General features: G+C 48.5%; 1 protein-coding gene across 1 annotated transcript in view; it reads left to right on the top strand.

Annotated features, from left to right (window-relative positions):
• Positions 1-18,998, top strand: part of kpna3 (karyopherin alpha 3 (importin alpha 4)) — a 108,318-nt gene that overhangs the window by 2,046 nt on the left and 87,274 nt on the right. The window contains exon 2 of the mRNA XM_072260761.1: positions 7,241-7,285. Coding sequence (XP_072116862.1) covers positions 7,241-7,285 — 45 coding nt within the window. The remainder of the gene's footprint in view (positions 1-7,240; positions 7,286-18,998) is intronic.

Raw genomic sequence — 18,998 nt, 5'->3', positions numbered from 1 at the left:
CCCCCTCTCCCCAACACCCACCTCGCTCCCCCTCTCCCCAACACCCACCTCGCTCCCCCTCTCCCCCCAACACCCACCTCACTACCCCCACCTCGCTCCCCCTCTCCCCCCAACACCCACCTCGCTCCCCCTCTCCCCAACACCCACCTCGCTCCCCCTCTCCCCAACACCCACCTCGCTCCCCCTCTCCCCCCAACACCCACCTCGCTCCCCCTCTCCCCAGCACCCACCTCGCTCCCCCTCTCCCCCCAACACCCACCTCGCTCCCCCTCTCCCCCCAACACCCACCTCGCTCCCCCTCTCCCCAACACCCACCTCGCTCCCCCTCTCCCCAACACCCACCTCGCTCCCCCTCTCCCCCCAACACCCACCTCACTACCCCCACCTCGCTCCCCCTCTCCCCCCAACACCCACCTCGCTCCCCCTCTCCCCCCAACACCCACCTCGCTCCCCCTCTCCCCCCAACACCCACCTCGCTCCCCCTCTCCCCCCAACACCCACCTCGCTCCCCCTCTCCCCCCAACACCCACCTCGCTACCCCTCTCCCCCCAACACCCACCTCGCTCCCCCTCTCCCCCCAACACCCACCTCGCTCCCCCTCTCCCCCCAACACCCACCTCGCTCCCCCTCTCCCCCCAACACCCACCTCGCTCCCCCTCTCCCCCCAACACCCACCTCGCTCCCCCTCTCCCCAGCACCCACCTCGCTCCCCCTCTCCCCCCAACACCCACCTCGCTCCCCCTCTCCCCCCAACACCCACCTCGCTCCCCCTCTCCCCCCAACACCCACCTCGCTCCCCCTCTCCCCCCAACACCCACCTCGCTACCCCCACCTCGCTCCCCCTCTCCCCCCAACACCCACCTCGCTCCCCCTCTCCCCCCAACACCCACCTCGCTCCCCCTCTCCCCAACACCCACCTCGCTTCCCCTCTCCCCCCAACACCCACCTCGCTCCCCCTCTCCCCCCAACACCCACCTCGCTCCCCCTCTCCCCCCAACACCCACCTCGCTCCCCTCTCACCCCAACACCCACCTCGCTCCCCCTCTCCCCCCAACACCCACCTCGCTCCCCCTCTCCCCCCAACACCCACCTCGCTACCCCCACCTCGCTCCCCCTCTCCCCCCAACACCCACCTCGCTCCCCCTCTCCCCCCAACACCCACCTCGCTCCCCCTCTCCCCCCAACACCCACCTCGCTCCCCCTCTCCCCCCAACACCCACCTCGCTCCCCCTCTCCCCCCAACACCCACCTCGCTCCCCCTCTCCCCAACACCCACCTCGCTCCCCCTCTCCCCCCAACACCCACCTCGCTCCCCCTCTCCCCCCAACACCCACCTCGCTCCCCCTCTCCCCAACACCCACCTCACTCACCCCACCTTGCTCCCCCTCTCCCCCCAACACCCACCTCACTACCCCTCTCCCCCAACACCCACCTCGCTCCCTCTCTCCCCCCAACACCCACCTCGCTCCCCCTCTCCCCCCAACACCCACCTCGCTCCCCCTCTCACCCCAACACCCACCTCGCTCCCCCTCTCCCCCCAACACCCACCTCGCTACCCCTCTCCCCCCAACACCCACCTCGCTCCCCCTCTCCCCCCAACACCCACCTCGCTCCCCCTCTCCCCAACACCCACCTCGCTCCCCCTCTCCCCCCAACACCCACCTCGCTACCCCCACCTCGCTCCCCCTCTCCCCCCAACACCCACCTCGCTCCCCCTCTCTCCCCAACACCCACCTCGCTCCCCCTCTCACCCCAACACCCACCTCACTCCCCCTCTCACCCCAACACCCACCTCGCTACCCCCACCTCGCTCCCCCTCTCCCCAACACCCACCTCGCTCCCCCTCTCACCCCAACACCCACCTCGCTCCCCCTCTCTCCCCAACACCCACCTCGCTCCCCCTCTCCCCAACACCCACCTCGCTCCCCCTCTCCCCCCAACACCCACCTCGCTCCCCCCTCCCCCCAACACCCACCTCGCTCCCAACACCCACCTCGCTCCCCCTCTCACCCCAACACCCACCTCGCTCCCCCTCTCCCCCCAACACCCACCTCACTACCCCCACCTCGCTCCCCCTCTCCCCCCAACACCCACCTCGCTCCCCCTCTCACCCCAACACCCACCTCGCTCCCCCTCTCACCCCAACACCCACCTCGCTCCCCCTCACCCCAACACCCACCTCGCTCCCCCTCTCTCCCCAACACCCACCTCGCTCCCCCTCTCCCCAACACCCACCTCGCTCCCCCTCTCCCCAACACCTACCTCGCTCCCCCTCTCCCCAACACCCACCTCGCTCCCCCTCTCCCCAACACCCACCTCGCTCCCCCTCTCCCCAACACCCACCTCGCTCCCCCTCTCCCCCCAACACCCACCTCGCTCCCCCTCTCACCCCAACACCCACCTCGCTCCCCCTCTCCCCCAACACCCACCTCGCTCCCCCTCTCCCCCCAACACCCACCTCGCTCCCCCTCTCCCCCCAACACCCACCTCGCTCCCCCTCTCCCCCCAACACCCACCTCGCTCCCCCTCTCCCCAACACCCACCTCGCTCCCCCTCTCCCCCCAACACCCACCTCGCTCCCCCTCTCACCCCAACACCCACCTCGCTCCCCCTCTCCCCAACACCCACCTCGCTCCCCCTCTCCCCAACACCCACCTCGCTCCCCCTCTCCCCAACACCCACCTCGCTCCCCCTCTCCCCAACACCCACCTCGCTCCCCCTCTCCCCAACACCCACCTCGCTCCCCCTCTCCCCAACACCCACCTCGCTACCCCTCTCCCCCCAACACCCACCTCACTACCCCCACCTCGCTCCCCCTCTCCCCCCAACACCCACCTCGCTCCCCCTCTCCCCAACACCCATCTCACTCACCCCACCTCGCTCCCCCTCTCACCCCAACACCCACCTCGCTCCCCCTCTCCCCAACACCCATCTCACTCACCCCACCTCGCTCCCCCTCTCCCCAACACCCACCTCACTACCCAAACCTCGCTCCCCCTCTCACCGCAACACCCACCTCGCTCCCCCTCTCACCCCAACACCCACCTCACTACCCCCACCTCGCTCCCCCTCTCCCCAACACCCACCTCGCTCCCTCTCTCACCCCAACACCCACCTCGCTCCCCCTCTCACCCCAACACCCACCTCACTCCCCCCCTCACCCCAACACCCACCTCACTCCCCCCCTCACCCCAACACCCACCTTGCTTCCCCTCTCCCCAACACCCACCTCACTCCCCCCACCTCGCTCCCCCTCTCACCCCAACACACACCTCGCTCCCCCTCTCCCCAACACCCACCTCACTCACCCCACCTCGCTCCCCCTCTCACCCCAACACCCACCTCACTCCCCCTCTCCCCCCAACACCCACCTCACTCCCCCCACCTCGCTCCCCCTCTCCCCAACACCCACCTCGCTCCTCCTCACCCCAACACCCACCTCACTCCCCCTCTCACCCCAACACCCACCTCGCCCCCCTCTCACCCCAACACCCACCTCGCTCCCCCTCTCACCCCAACACCCACCTCGCTCCCTCTCTCACCCCAACACCCACTTCGCTCCCCCTCTCCCCCCAACACCCACCTCACTCCCCCCACCTCGCTCCCCCTCTCCCCAGCACCCACCTCGCTCCCCCTCACCCCAACACCCACCTCGCTCCCCCTCTCACCCCAACACCCACCTCGCTCCCCCTCTCACCCCAACACCCACCTCGCTCCCCCTCTCCCCAACACCCACCTCGCTCCCCCTCTCCCCCCAACACCCACCTCGCTCCCCCTCTCCCCCCAACACCCACCTCGCTCCCCCTCTCCCCAACACCCACCTCGCTCCCCCTCTCCCCCCAACACCCACCTCGCTCCCCCTCACACCCCAACACCCACCTCGCTCCCCCTCACCCCAACACCCACCTCGCTCCCCCTCTCCCCAACACCCACCTCGCTCCCCCTCTCCCCAACACCCACCTCGCTCCCCCTCACACCCCAACACCCACCTCGCTCCCCCTCACACCCCAACACCCACCTCGCTCCCCCTCACACCCCAACACCCACCTCGCTCCCCCTCACACCCCAACACCCACCTCGCTCCCCCCTCACCCCAACACCCACCTCGCTCCCCCTCACCCCAACACCCACCTCGCTCCCTCTCAACCCAGCACCCACCTCGCTCCCTCTCACCCCAACACCCACCTCGCTCCCCTCTCCCCAACACCCACCTCACTCCCCTCTCCCCAACACCCACCTCGCTCCCCTCTCCCCAACACCCACCTCGCTCCCCCTCTCTCCCCAACACCCACCTCGCTCCCCCTCTCTCCCCCACACCCACCTCGCTCCCCCTCTCTCCCCAACACCCACCTCGCTCCCCCTTTCTCCCCAACACCCACCTCGCTCCCCCTCTCTCCCCAACACCCACCTCGCTCCCCGCTCCCCTCTCCCCAACACCCAGCTGGCTCCCCTCTCCCCAACACCCAGCTCGCTCCCCTCTCCCCAACACCCACCCCGCTCCCCCTCGCACCCCAACACCCACCCCGCTCCCCCTCGCACCCCAACACCCACCCCTCTCCCCCTCGCACCCCAACACCCACCCCTCTCCCCCTCCCACCCCAACACCCACCCCTCTCCCCCTCCCACCCCAACACCCACCCCTCTTCCCCCTCCCACTCCTCTCCGCAACACCCCTCCTCCCCCAACACCCCCCTCCCCCACTCTCCTCCCACCTCCCTTCCCTCCCCCCCCCCAAGCTTCCACTCCCTTCTCCCCCCTGCCCCCGTTCCCACCTCCCTACCCCTCCCTGGCACTCACCCACCTCCCCCCCTCAACTCCCCCTAACACCCACACCCACCACCTGGTCCACCTCCCCACTCTTCTCCCCAACCCTGACACCTCTCCCCCCGACACCCAGCTAGCTCTGCTCCCCCTCTGTCCCCTGTTCACCATCAGCCCCCTCGCCCCTCTTGCCGAAGCCCCCATTGCCCTACCCTCCCTGCTCCCTCACTCCCCTCCCCCAACCTCCCTCTTGCTCCTTCACCAGCCCCTTCCCATCTCCGTCCTCCATTTCCACCCAAAGTGCCCATCATCCCGGAAACTCCCATTCTTCCCCCTCCAACGGCGTGTATCACAGTCAGCAATCCCTAAAGGTCCCAATCCTTGGACCCCTGCCACTATCTGCCCCTTGGTCCCTGCTGTTCCTCCTCTGCCTATCACCCCATGATTCCCCTTCTCCCATCATACTGATGTCTCATTTCCCCTGCACTAATTCACTCCACCCCGTTCCAACCCTATGCTGCTCCCCATCACAGGCCCACTAATTGCACGTATCCTTAGCTGCTGATCGTGCTTCCTACCTGTTTCTCCATCCCCCGTGCCACATTCCCTTTCTCTCCTCCCCTCCTCCTCCTCACCCTGTTCACTCACCTTCCCTCTTCCAGACACCTGTACTCCCTCTCCCACCCCCACAGTCGTTTTGTGCCCTCTCCCCTTCTACACGTCTGCATACACACTCAACCATCGCTCTTCTGTGTCGCTGTGTCTGACCCGCTCAGTATAAGAAGCGAGTGAGAAGTAAACTGAGGGATGTTGGGGAAAGTAGGATCATTTCTGCTGTGTTATATGGTTTCTTGCGATACATTCTCTCTTTCTGTGCAGGCGGACAATACCGTATACCAAGTTTGGCTTTTAAAGTATTTTCTGCATGTGCTAGTAACGTAATTGAAATTTGTTGCACAAAGCTTTTGTTGTGTTAATGTTGAACGTAATGGAAATAAGTGTAGAATGCAGTTTCTACCTGTGACACATGATAAGGCAGTAGGGAGCGTGAAAACTCTTCACACAAAATAACGAGGTCAGGTTGCCTGAGTAAACTGACCACACCAGCTCATCAATGGACCATTTTCTCATTTCATTAATACTCTATATGAACTGAATGTTTATTTTGAATACAATCACAGTACATACTTACTGTCTGTTACGCCACTGCCGATTCGGCCAGCAATGAAGGTCCTCCATCATTTTGACCAGTCAGGGTTGTTAACCCTGAGCTGAAATTGGTGGACCAGCGGTCTATTCTTAGTCTGGCCTCTACCCTTCAACCTATTTGGTATGGGTGACCCTAACAAGAGGTAAAGCACGAGGCCCTGACATGGATCTCTGGGTCATTGAGTCACACAAGCCTCCAAAACACAACAAAGTTGTGGTTCTCTTAGGGGAATTACAGTTCAAGCTTTGTTCTTAGTTCTGTAAGAGGTCAGATTTATCATGGCTACTGTTGTAGTATATGCCCCGGTGAACTGTGATGCAGCCCCCTTGTTGCACCACTCCCCCTCGTAACTCTCTCCACCTTATCTCCCCTCTTATCCCTAAAGACGTAAGCAAAAGAAACTTAATTTGCTCACTGTGTGCTTCAGCCTGGCTCCAACATGCGGTCTGCTTTCTGGTCTATATTTTCCTGACCAAACAAGAGCGTGTTTACTTTGCAGAGACAAATTTTGCTTAGTAGAGCAATCCCACCTACATGATGGGGATAAAGACAAGTATAGAGCAGAAAATGATTTGCACTGGAGGGTGAGTTCAGAGCAGAAGGATACAAGGTCACAAGTGGTTGAGAGAATTTACAGGAAGCATTTAACACAGAATAAAGTGGAAGTCTGTAACTCATCATTCCAAAAATAACTTGTTAACTTGGAAATTTTATAATTGACTTTTGTTAAAGGTTGTGGACTGAAGTTTAGGTTGGCACAGTGGCATAGCCAGTAAAGCTGCTGCTGCTGCTTGGCTGTGTTGAGCCTCATTCAGTCTCTACCCTCGGTGTGAAGTTTGCGCATTGTCCGAGTGAGAACATGGGTTCCCGCCCTGCCCTGCCCCCTGTGTCTGGTTTCCTCCGACATCCAGAAGATGTGGGTTTGGTTGGTTAATTAGCCATTAAATTGGCTCCTAGCGTGTGGGTAAGTGGATCTGGGAAAGTTGAGGGGAACGTAGGATTAATTTAAAATGGGATTACTGTAGGAGTAGTGCCAATGATCAGCATGGTCTCAATGGGCAGAAGGGCCTATGACCATGCAGATTAATAACAATCTAAATGGTAGAACTGCGTACGTGTATTTCAACGTGGGCAATATTTAACAGCCTGATATTAAACTGACTTGTTAGAGAGAGTACAACTCAACGTTCACTACTTTATAGCATATTAGCACCACAGAAATTTGTTGAGAAAGTTGATTAATTCTGGGTGATTGTTATTCTGTTACAGACGATGAGAAGGCACCGAAATGAAGTTACAGTGGAACTAAGAAAGGTAATAGCATTTTCATGGAGCCTTGTGCTCAATCATTGTAACTTGTTCTTTTAATATGTAACCAGCTGACACAAATCACTAGTTGGGTGACGTATTTCTAATGGTGTAGGTTGTGGAGCCTCTAGCCTGTCCTATTGCCATGCCGTTTCCACCTCTAGCATACTTCGAGCAGTAAGCTCTTATGGACATTGTTTTGACGACATATTTTGCCACGTCAGCTATCCAAGAACTTTGACAAAGCTGATCAGTTAATTCCAATCCATGGATTTCACTTACTTTTGTTACATTACTATTATATATACAATTATATTTTGGAACTTACTACGTCCATAAGTTATTGACTTGTTGTATTGATAATTTAACTTTTAAAAATTGATTTTCCCCTTGGCTGCCTAGTGATGGAAAGTTTCCCAAATATTCCGGAAATGTTTAACTGCAATGTCACTAGTAAGAGGGAACCAGTGAACCCCTTACGTAAGATGTCTCTGTTGTAAGTGTTGCACTGGTGCTTGGAAATGTTTGGATCTATGAAAAGCATGATAGAGTTCACTAAATTAGATACTGACCTAACTGGCAGGTATACATTTTAATATCTAAGGCCGCAACGTCATTGCCTCGAGGTAAGGTTTCAGATTGGAGCACTGTTTTGAGGTTGGCAGTTTTGTGAACAGTCATCACCAGTAGCTAAGATTTTGAGGATCCCTACGGTGCTGAATTATTGGAGTTTTACCATATTGATTTTTAGCACTTAAGCTTTGCTGGTTTGGTAATTGCAGGTAATGATGGCGAGTCACCTCTTTGAACTGCTGTAGTCCTTCTGATAAAGATACAGCCACATTACTGTTCGGCATGGACTTCCAGGATTTAATCAGCATGCTTTCCTCAAGGGAAAATTTTGCCTGACAAATCTGTTGGAATTCTTTGAAGTAACAAGCAGGATACACAAAGAATTGGTTGATGTTGCGTACTTGGATTTTCAGAAGGCCTTTGACAAAGTACCACACATGAAGCTGCTTAACGTGTTAAAAGCACATGTCCCTCCACCTATCTGTGCAACTTTGCAACAAAACCAAATTGGCAGGAGGCAAAGAGGGAGCGTTTTCTGGTTGGTTGCCAATGACTAGTGGGTATTCCACAGGGGTCTGGTGATTGGACTGCTTCTCACACTATGTGTCAATGATTTGGATGATGGAATTGATGGCTTTGTTGCAAAGTTTGCGGATGATACAGATATAGGTGGAGGGGCTGGTAGTTTTGAGGAAGAAGGGAAGCTACAGATGGACTTAAACAGATTAGAATAATGGGAAAAGAAGCGGCAGGTGGAATATAGTGTCAGGAAATGTATGGCCATGTACTTTGGTAGAAGAAATAAAAATGTAGACTATTTTCTGAATGGAGAGAAAATTCAAAAATTTGAGTTGCAAAGGGACTTGGGAGTCCGTGTGCAGGATTCCTTAAATGCAACGATGTAATGTTGAGGCTTTATAAAGCACTGGTGAGGACTCACTTGGAATATTGCGAGCAGTTTTGGGCCCCTTATCTTATGAAGGATGTGCTGAAACTAGCGAGGGTTCAAAGGAGGTTCACGAAAATGATTCTAGGATTGAACAGTTTGTCATATGAAGAACATTTGACGGCTCTGGACCTGTATTCAATAGAATGCAGAAGAATGAGGGGGAGATCTCATTGAAACCTCTCGAATGGGGAAAGGCCTTGATAAAGTGGAAGTGGGAGAGGATGGTGGAAGTGTGTAGGACCAGAGGACACAGCCTCAGAATAGAGCGGTGTGCTTTTAGAATGAAGCTGAGGAATTTCTTTCGTCAGTGAGTGGTGAATCTGTGGAATTCTTTGCCACAGGCAGCTGTGGAGGTCAAGTCTTTGCGTATATTTAAGGTAGAGGTTGATAAATCCTTGATTGGTCAGGGCATGAAGGGATATGGGGAGAAGGCCGGAGATTGGGGCTGAGGGTAAAAATGCATCAGCCTTGATACGATGGCAGAAGACTCAATTAGCCAAATAGCCTAATTCTGCTCCTATATCTTTTGGTCTTGCATCTAATGGTGATGAGAGATGGGTGATGTGTTTTGAAATCAGCATCAGTGGTGGAGGGAATGAATGTTTAAGGTAGTTTATGGGGTGCCAGTCAGCTTCTTTGTCCAGGGTGATATTGAGCTTCTTGTGAGCTATTGGCATTGCATACTTCCAGGCAAGTGGAAAGTATTCTGTCGTACTCCTGGTTTGTGTCCTGTGGAGGTCTTGGGTGGAGACTCATTTGCTTCTGACCTGCTCTTGTAGGCTTGGGGTATTTATATGGCGCTGCCAGTCAAATTTGTGGTCAGTGGTGATGCCGCCCCCACCCCCAGAATAATAATAGTGGCGGTGGTGGGGTGGACTTTAGCAATGGTGATGCCATTGAATGTCAAGGGTAGGTGATTAGACTTTTTTTTGTTGAAAATGATCAATGCCTTACCCTTTTGAGGTGTGAATGTTACTTGCCCAGCATGACTGTTTTTATGTTTTGCTGTGTACAGGCACCGGCTGCTTCATTAGCTGAGGAATGAAGTTGGATTTGAACACTGAGCAGTCATCAGTGATGAACTAGTGATCTTATGCTAGGGGCTGCTGAATACATTTAGGAAATAGTCTACACTTTTATTTCCTCTACCAAAGTGCATGCCCCAATGAGTTTCTGCAGTGATGCTCCAGGGCAAGGGTTCCAAACCTTTATTTCATGGACCCCAACCATTAACCAAGGGGACTGTCGACCCCAGATTGCGAACCCCTTTTCTAGAGAGATGATAGACTCCAACCACAACTATCTTCCTTTGTGGGAGCTATGACTCCAGCCATTTGAGTGTTTTCCTTTCAGTGCTCATTAATATCTGTTTTACCAGGCAGCTTGGTGCCACACTTTACTGCTGCCTTGATCTCAAGGACAAGTCCTCCACATCTCTCAAATTCAACTCTTGGGTCCAAAACTGATGTGATCTGAGCTGAGTAGTCTTTGGAGAAGGTCCAGAGGAGGTTCATGAGAATGATTATGGGAATGAAAGGGTTAATGCACAAGGAGTGTTTGATGGCTCTGGGCCTGTACTTGCTGGAGTTTAGCTATTGAAAAGCTGAGAGAGAGTGGATGTGGAAAGGATGTTTCCTATAGTGGGTGGGTCTAGGACCAGAAGGCACAGCCTCAGAATAGAGGGACATCCATTTAGAACAGAGATGAGAAGGAATTTCTTTTGCCAGAGGGTGGTGAATCTGTGGATTTCATTGCCATGGACGGCTGTAGAAGCCAAGTCATCGAGTATACTTAAAGCTGAGTTTGATCGGTTCTTGGATTAGTCAAGGTGTCAAAGGTTACGGGGTGAAGGCAGGAAGATGGGATTGAAGGGGATAATAAATCAGCCATGATGGAATGGTAGAGCAGATTCTTTGGGCCGAATGGCCTAATTCTGCTCCTATGCCTTATAGTGAAATCCAAATTATACATTATTGAGTAGGTTATTGGTGAATAAGTGTCTCTTGATAGTCCTGTCAACTAAGACTTCCATCACATTGCTGATGGTTGAGATTAGGCTGCTTATTTGCAGCAATAACACCTGTAAATGTCTAAGGTGTATGTGACTTTTTATTGGTGGCAAGCCAACATACAATACTGATAAGTGGTGTAATAAATCCTTTAACAAATCTAGTAGCTTGTTTGTCTGCATGAAGCTTTGACAGATTATACGTGAGTTTTTTCCCATCTTTCTACTTCTGATTGGATACCTGCGTCATTTTGAGCTGAAATTTAGAGTCCATTTAATGCAGTGCTTTTAACGTTCAAACCTTCATCCATAATTGTATTACTTCTAAGTTTGACTATTCCAATGTTGTTCTGATTCTTCTTTCTTTTAAATCATGACAAACTTCAGATACCTCAGTATTTTGCTGTGTCTTCCAACTGGCACACCTTGCCTTTGTCTCACGGATTTATACTGAATCATGTTAAGCCATGGCTTAATTTCAACTATTTGTTTCTAGATGCTTTCATATCTTTGCGTCTTTCTGACTGGTTAAATGTAAAAATATTTTCCTATGTACAGTTGTCTTATAAAAAATAAATTGTTATTAAATAAGATATGCTATTTGTCATGCACAATTTGCAATAATTAGCCTGCAGATATAGTCAGGCACACTTAAGCTCACGTTCTGACGTGTGAGTACATTGTAGATTCTCTTTTCTGGAGATGCCAATGTGACTGTGTAGTAATTGCCCTTTCATTGTGCCTTACATTGCCATCTAAAACGGATTTGCACTCAACTGAAGAGCAAGTTCGACAGGGAGAGGACTGACATGTTTCCCAAAAACGATATCAGCTCAGTACTTGGATACAATAAAATGAAGTTTAAATGACTATTTTAATAACCTATTGGATGAGGATGTACTGGGCTGTAGTTGGCCAGTGATTACAATTTTGGAGTCCAGAGCACGGTGTTTCTGTTATGAATCAGATTAGAGGTAAGGATGCTTGACTCTTTGCTGTTTCCGGGCCAGTTTTGATACTATTTTACAGATTTTTTTTATTATCAAAATATACTTTATTGACAATAAAATTATTTACAGTAACTGTTCAATAACTCTAAATTCTTTACAGACATTACCATTACATTCTATACAGCTAAAAAGTTTCATCCACTCACGTGGCACTCTGCTGGTTCATATTGTACAATACAACCATTGTTGAGGGGTATACTTCCTGCTGCCCAATCCATCCCACTCCCGCAGGAGAAGAACCCTAAACTGTGGTCCTTCCCCCACCGGGCCCTTGCAGTGGCTGCACCAAGTTTCAGTGCGTCCCTCATCACGTATTCCTGCAGCCGAGAGTGTGCCAGTCGGCAGCATTCTGCCACAGACATCTTGATGTGCTGATAGTACTATTTTGTAGATAAACTTAACTTTTGGCTCAATACAAAGATTTATACCTTTTCCGCAGTGACGGGATGGCACTAGGCTCTACAGTACCAACGACCCAGGTTCAATTCCTGCCGCTGCCTGTAAGGTATTTGTATGTTCTCCCCGTGTGCATGTGGGTTTTCTCTGGGTGCTCCAATTTCCTCCCCTAATCCAAACATTTACTAGTTCGTAGGTTAATTAGTCACTGTATTGTCCCGTGATTAGGCTGGGATTGCTGGATGGCACGGGTCAAAGTGCCGGAAAGGCTTATTCAATAAGTAAACTAATCAGAAGTATTGTTCCACCCACCGTTGAGCAGTAGCAAAGGAAGTGATTGAATGTGTTAGTTTGCTAGAACCTAAGGGCCTTTGGTAAAGTACAGAATGGACGGATGAGAGAATTAAGAAAGGTTGGAAGTGAACGTTTATCTATGATACTTATTGACATGAGCTTTGAATGACAAGTGTCTGATATCGGAGTTATTGAGGTGATTTAAACAGTTATTTTACTAAGTTTTATTGATCAAGGTTTCTTTTTTTATTGTGTATGAACTGGAAGTTTGCCTCCTGAAAACCTTTTTGACTGGATCTCTGCAGAATTTACCATAACCACAACCTGTGCAGAGGGTTCTGAAGTGACTGTAGTGACAGCAAGAAAGGACCTGCTGAATGGTAGCAGTTAGATCTTAGTGCTTTTGGCAATTGAAATGTGGGTCCTGGTATCTGTTTACAAGACAGTTAAATTTAGCTGACAGTAATTATCGGCTTCTGCATCCTGCAAGGTGCTGAGTAGGGGATGGGGGTTGAAGAGCCCAGCCACGACATTCACACAGCACATCCTGTCTCCTCAGATCGCATCTGTGGCTGATTTACAGACCAATCTGCAGACTGTTTCATGAATTTTGTTCAAGAATGCTTATGGTTAACACTCTGAATAAGTGTTGCTTTAGTGACCCAAGGTGCTCGGTAGAGATTAAGATAGCGCAGAGATCATACTACTGGAGCCAATGAAGCTGTTACTGCAGCTGGTGTGGTACTTTACAAGGCTAGTGATTCCTGTTGCGGTCTGTGGAGAGTCTGCGCATTCTTGAAGCACGGCAACATTTGCAGGCTGCCTCCAGCACATCCTTAAGCTGTGTTAGTTGTTGACACAAGCAACACATTTCACTGTATGTTTTGATGTACATGTGACAAATAAAACTTTATCTTATCACAAACGAGAGAAAATCTGCAAATGCTGGAAATACGAGCAATACACACAAAATGCTGGAGGAATTCAGCAGGCTAGCCAGCATCTATGGAAAAAAAGTGTGGTTGATGTTTCTGCCGAAGGGTTTCGGCCCAAAACGTTGACTGTACTCTTTTTCCATAGTTGCTGTCCTCCAGCATTTTGTGTCTGTCACTAAAACTATACCTTTTATATCTTTAAATTTTAATTAACACAAAGAGTTGTTGGATTCTGATTTGAGATTTGAGGTGCTTTTGGAAGTCAAAAATGAGACATAAAACTTACCGCTTCACGGTTGTATATTAAGCGCTAAGACAACAAAAAGAATAGGAAAATAGAGAGAAGGTGATAGGGAAGGAGAAAAGAGAAGAAAAGTAAAAGATGGCGATCTAACGTGCTCTGTTCTTCTACCCTATAGATAACACATTCCATTCAAATTTGTAGATAAAGAGTTAACCGATCAGCTAGCCCCTATTCTAATAATGCATTACCCAGTAAGCTTCCAGGTTAATACAAAGAACTGTAACCACTAGGGGACACACTGAAGAATTGCATATACATAGAAAATTATGTAAAAATGCAAGGAAGCATAAGAAAGTTAAAACTACAAAGAAAGTAGCAATTATACAGTGCAATCCAACATTTCTGCCTTTGATTCTAAATCACACATTTAGAATTATTACATCTAAAAATTCAGAGGCAGGAAAGCTTGTAACATCTATGTTAAGTATAAAATAATTTCAAAAAATCACCTGAGTTATGAAAATATCAAAGAGTATGCATAGGATTGTCATTGTTAGGGAGATTGTCTTTGTTAAGTAGGCACATTCACGTGATTTTGACCTACTCTATTAATGATTGGCCTTTTATAAATAGAAAAGGTGTGCAGTTGTAATTCTCACCGGGCTCGTATGCAAACTTGGCTCGTTAGCTAAGTTTGGACTCAGTAGTGAGAAGGCCACCTTTCATAAACAATATACATCTAGGGTCAGTATGATTTGGGGTTCAACCAAACAGGAAAGTTGGGATGTGCCAATGAATGGAACCTGGATTTGAGAGAATGTTGTGCAAATATTGCCCATACACAATTATCAGTTGGCAAGCAATAACACTGCATAAAATTATAAAGTAAGTATATTTGTCAATTTCAGCTTTATCAAATAGTTAATAGGGAAAAGAAAAGGGCCATTACAGTTAAACCAGTCCAATATGCACATAACTGTTGTACTAGAGTATACTAGAGTATTCGAGGTGTATCCCTTACTCACATGCTGGGCCTATGGTCCGTGTGAAAGCACCCACCACATTCTGAACTTCCCTCGGAGTCCATGTTGAACTAACTGACTCTCGCTCAGGAGTATCGGCCCTTCCTCCTTGGAGCCATTCATCTGCACAAAGCACTGCTTGCAATGGGAACTCTCCTTCCAATGGCATTCTGTGGAATCTGCCTTTCTGCCCCGCTCTGCAACTCCTGCCAAAAGACCCCAAACTAAACTACTGTCCTTCAGAAAACCCTTCCCCACAGTTCTCTAGACTTCTTTCCCATCCCACAATCCTGATTGGCTGACACGCATTCCTAAGTTGGACAACATGGCTCCTTATCTTAGCTGAAGTCAAAACATACTTTCCAGCATGGCACACTGCCTTTACAGAAAACTGCTAATATAAACCATCTCACAGCACAGCAGTGGAAATCTTAACTAGGGTATTACACAGTAAATTTTGATCAAGCGTATCAGGATAAATATTATGACTCGTAATGTTGAGTAATCCCAGCTTCCTAGACTTAATTGAATCTAGTCAAAGAAATCCCATCCATGAGATTGATGTATTTTAGTTACTGCCTTATAAATGTGATCAGCCAAATCAGTTATTTTTAATCTCTCTTTATATTCCATGCAACATCATAAAATGGGAATTAAATCAGTGCAAAATGAGCTACTTTTGAAATGTGTCATTTAGTTCCAGACTCAGGAAGTAAACTCTGTGTGGAAGAGCGATATATGCCCCATTTCCACACACAAAGTGGTATCATTCCATGAATTTAGACCACTTCTTATTACTTAACAGGAATCTTGTTGAACTGCAATATTTTCTTCTGTATATTGTCTGTTACATGCTCAAGGAGATCTTTTTTTTGTGAGAATGATGTAATGGTCTTTTGGAGGTCACCTGATGTGATTTTCCCGCCAATGTGAGGTCACGTGATGACATGTACCCTGTGACTATATAAGGGTCAACCCAGGCGACGCAGTTAGTTTTTTAAGTTTGTAGATTTCCAGGTAGAACGTGCTGTATCTCCGTTTCTGTTGTGTGTTTGTTTTTGTGACGCAGTTTCATTTTTAAAACGGAGTGTGTGTTCTGTTGAGAGATTCCATATTATTTGGACTGGGAATTTGTGGCTGGATGTGCCAATTTACTCAATTCCAACAGTTGAAGGGAGAGTGAAGAACTTATCGAAGGATCGAGAGAAGGCGGCATCGTTTGGCAGTTTAATAAAGAATCGACCTTATTGAATCTTCGTTGGAGGAGTACCTGCATCGAGATAACCCTTGTCAGAAAGAGCAAAGAGTTCATGCAAGAAGGTGCTCTCTCTCTCTCTAAAGGAATTTAAGGTCAGTCGATTTGAACTGTTTATTTTCGGCATCGTGAATCCTGTGGACAGAACCAGCAGTAAAGGTGCGTCTGTGAAGAAATCCTTCTCCAGACAAGTCTCTCCCAATTGAATGTGTAAATCTGTTGGACTTTCGAAGTTATCACTTTAAGTACTATATCTGACTGTATCGCTTTAAGAACTGTTGCTGCATTTAGCGCTTTAAGAACCAGAGCCGAGTGGCGAGTTGGTGAACGACTGCATATCTGTTAACTTCTGGTTAAAGTTTTCGTTTGTTTTCTTTTTTCCCATATCGTTTATCGATGTTTAATAAATGTTTGGTTATTTTTATATAACCTGTCTCGATTGATATTCATTGTTGCCGCTTACGTAGCATAATTTGTAGGGGTTCATGGGATATGTTCGGATTTTGTGTTTAAGTGCTGGTAATTGCCATTTTGATTTGGAAAAGGGAACTACTTGATTTTTTTTTGGTTTTATTGGTGTGTGTGTTGTATTCGGCAACAATGGATATTGACGATTTTTTTTAAGGCGCCTGACTCGGGACTTTTAGAGACTGCGAGAAAACCTGTGGTATTGGAGATTGCTAAGAAGTTGGATATTAAAGGAATTACGAGGAATTCTACCAAGGCTTTCATACAAAGAAAGATTGCTGAACATTATATTAATTTGGAATTGTTTGATGAGGAGGTGTTAGATAAGTTTCCACTGAGTAATCTGGAAATACAGTTGCACCTTGAACAGTTAAAGTTTGAAACATTTAAAGTGGAAATGGCCGAAAGAGAGGCTAATAAAAAAAAGGGAATTCGAGGAAAGAGAAGCCCTTAAAAAAAGGGAGTTTGCAGAAAGAGAAACTGAAAACCAGGGGAAATTCGAGCTAGAGATGCAGAAATTAAAGTTCGGGAGTCAGTCTTCTGGTTCTACGAAACAGTTTATTGCTAGTTGTGAGGTTGTTTTGGCTCCTCCATTTAATGAAGCTGATGTGGATGCATGTTTCCAACATTTCGAAACAGTTGCTCTGAGTTTAAAGTGGCCGAAGGACCAATGGCCAGTGATGTTACAAAGTGTAATTAAAGCCAAGGCACAACAAGTTTATACAGCTTTAAATGCTGAGCAAACACTGGATTATGATATTGTTAAGCAGAATATATTAAAGGCATACGAGATGGTTCCAGAAGCGTACAAAGAAAGATTTAGAAATCGGTGGAAAAAACTTATGTGGAATTTGCCTATGAGAAATCTGTGTGTTTTAAGAGATGGGTTTCCTCTAAAAATGTGAATAGGGAGAGCTGATTTTGCAGGAGGAATTTCAAAGAAGCATTCTTGTGGAAGTGAGAACATACTTAAATGAATGGGACACTGCTACATTGCAGGAGATTGCTAAATTGGCTGATGAGTATGTTTTAATTCATAAGAATAAATTTTCTCCAGGTAAAATTTTTAAAAGGAAAACTAGCCCGGAGAGTCAAGGTAAATCAGACATTAAATCTGAAGTTTGTGAGAAAAGTGAGGGTGAAGGGAGACGTGAAGGAAAGACATTTTGGTATTATTTGTAATTTTTGTAAGAAACCTGGACATGTAGTAGCTAATTGCTTCCGATTGAAATGGAAAGAGAAAGAAGTGGTCCCAGATGCTTGTGTGCAGCATATTGAAAAACCTGTAAAGCTACAGGGTTTAGAAAATATTACTGAAGATGTGTCAGAGTCTGATCAAGTTAAGAGGGGATATGAAGCTTTTATTTAAGGTCAGAATTTAAGGTCAGAATTAGTTACAGGGATTGTTAAAGTTGGACTACAATCCAGTTTACCTGTGAATGATGTTTCTCTTTTGTTAGGGAATGATTTAGCAGGTGGACAAGTTTTTCCTGAAGTGCATTTGACAATAAATTCAAATTCTGAGGAACCACAGAGGGACTCTTAACACAGATTCTTCCTGTGTTGTAACAAGAGCTATGGCTAAAAAGACTGATGTAAAGGATGAGGTTGTTACCCATGACAGTTCAAATCAAGATTCGAATTTTGAGGATGTATCAGGAACTTTCTTACCTGCCTTATTTGATCAGGATTTTGGTGGTAAATCTAATCAGGAAGTTTTGTCTTCATCTCGGAAGGAGATGATAGCAGAGCAGGGTAAAGATCCTGAGAGAGTTAAATTAAAAGGACAAGCTCTTCCAGATAGTGAACTTGAAAAAGTACCAGTTGGATATTATTTTGAAAAGGGGGTATTAATGAGAAAGTGGAGATCGCCTACAATTCCTGCTAGTGAGGAATGGGAAGTTAATCATCAGGTTGTTGTTCCTAAAATTTACCGAAATAAGATTTTGACTATGGCTCGTAGTATTCCTTTGGGTGGTCATTTAGGTGTAAAGAAAGCTATGAACAAAGTTTCTAAACATTTTTATTGGCCTAGTTTAAGACAAGATGTGGCGACATTTTGTAGAACGTGTCATACGTGTCAAATTGTGGGTAAACCTAATCAGGTTACTCCAGTGGCCCCACTGCAACCACTTCCAGTATTTGGTGAGCCATTCTCAAAAATCATTGTAGACTGTGTAGGTCCTTTGCCAAAAACTAAAACTGGACATCAATATTTATTAACTATTATGTGCACAGTGTCTAGGTTTCCAGAGGCAGTACCTGTTAGGAATATAACAGCTAAAACTGTGCCAAAGGCTCTTATAAAATTCTTTACTTATTTTGGGTTGCCTAAGGAAATACAATCAGATCAAGGTAGTAATTTTATGTCTGGGTTGTTTCAGCAGATAGTTTATAAACTGGGAGCAAAGCAGATTATTTCCTCAGCCTATCATCTAGAATCACAAGGAGCCTTGAATAGATTTCATTCTACACTAAAAACTATGATTCGGACATATTGTGTGGAAAATGAAAAGGACTGGGATAAAGGTATACATTTACTACTTTTTGCAGTAAGGGAGGCAG

This window comes from Mobula birostris, chromosome 6 (assembly GCF_030028105.1).
Source record: "Mobula birostris isolate sMobBir1 chromosome 6, sMobBir1.hap1, whole genome shotgun sequence".
NCBI classification, from domain to species: Eukaryota; Metazoa; Chordata; class Chondrichthyes; order Myliobatiformes; family Myliobatidae; genus Mobula; species Mobula birostris.
Note: the sequence above shows the minus strand (reverse complement) of the source record. Positions and strands in the feature narration are given on the sequence as shown.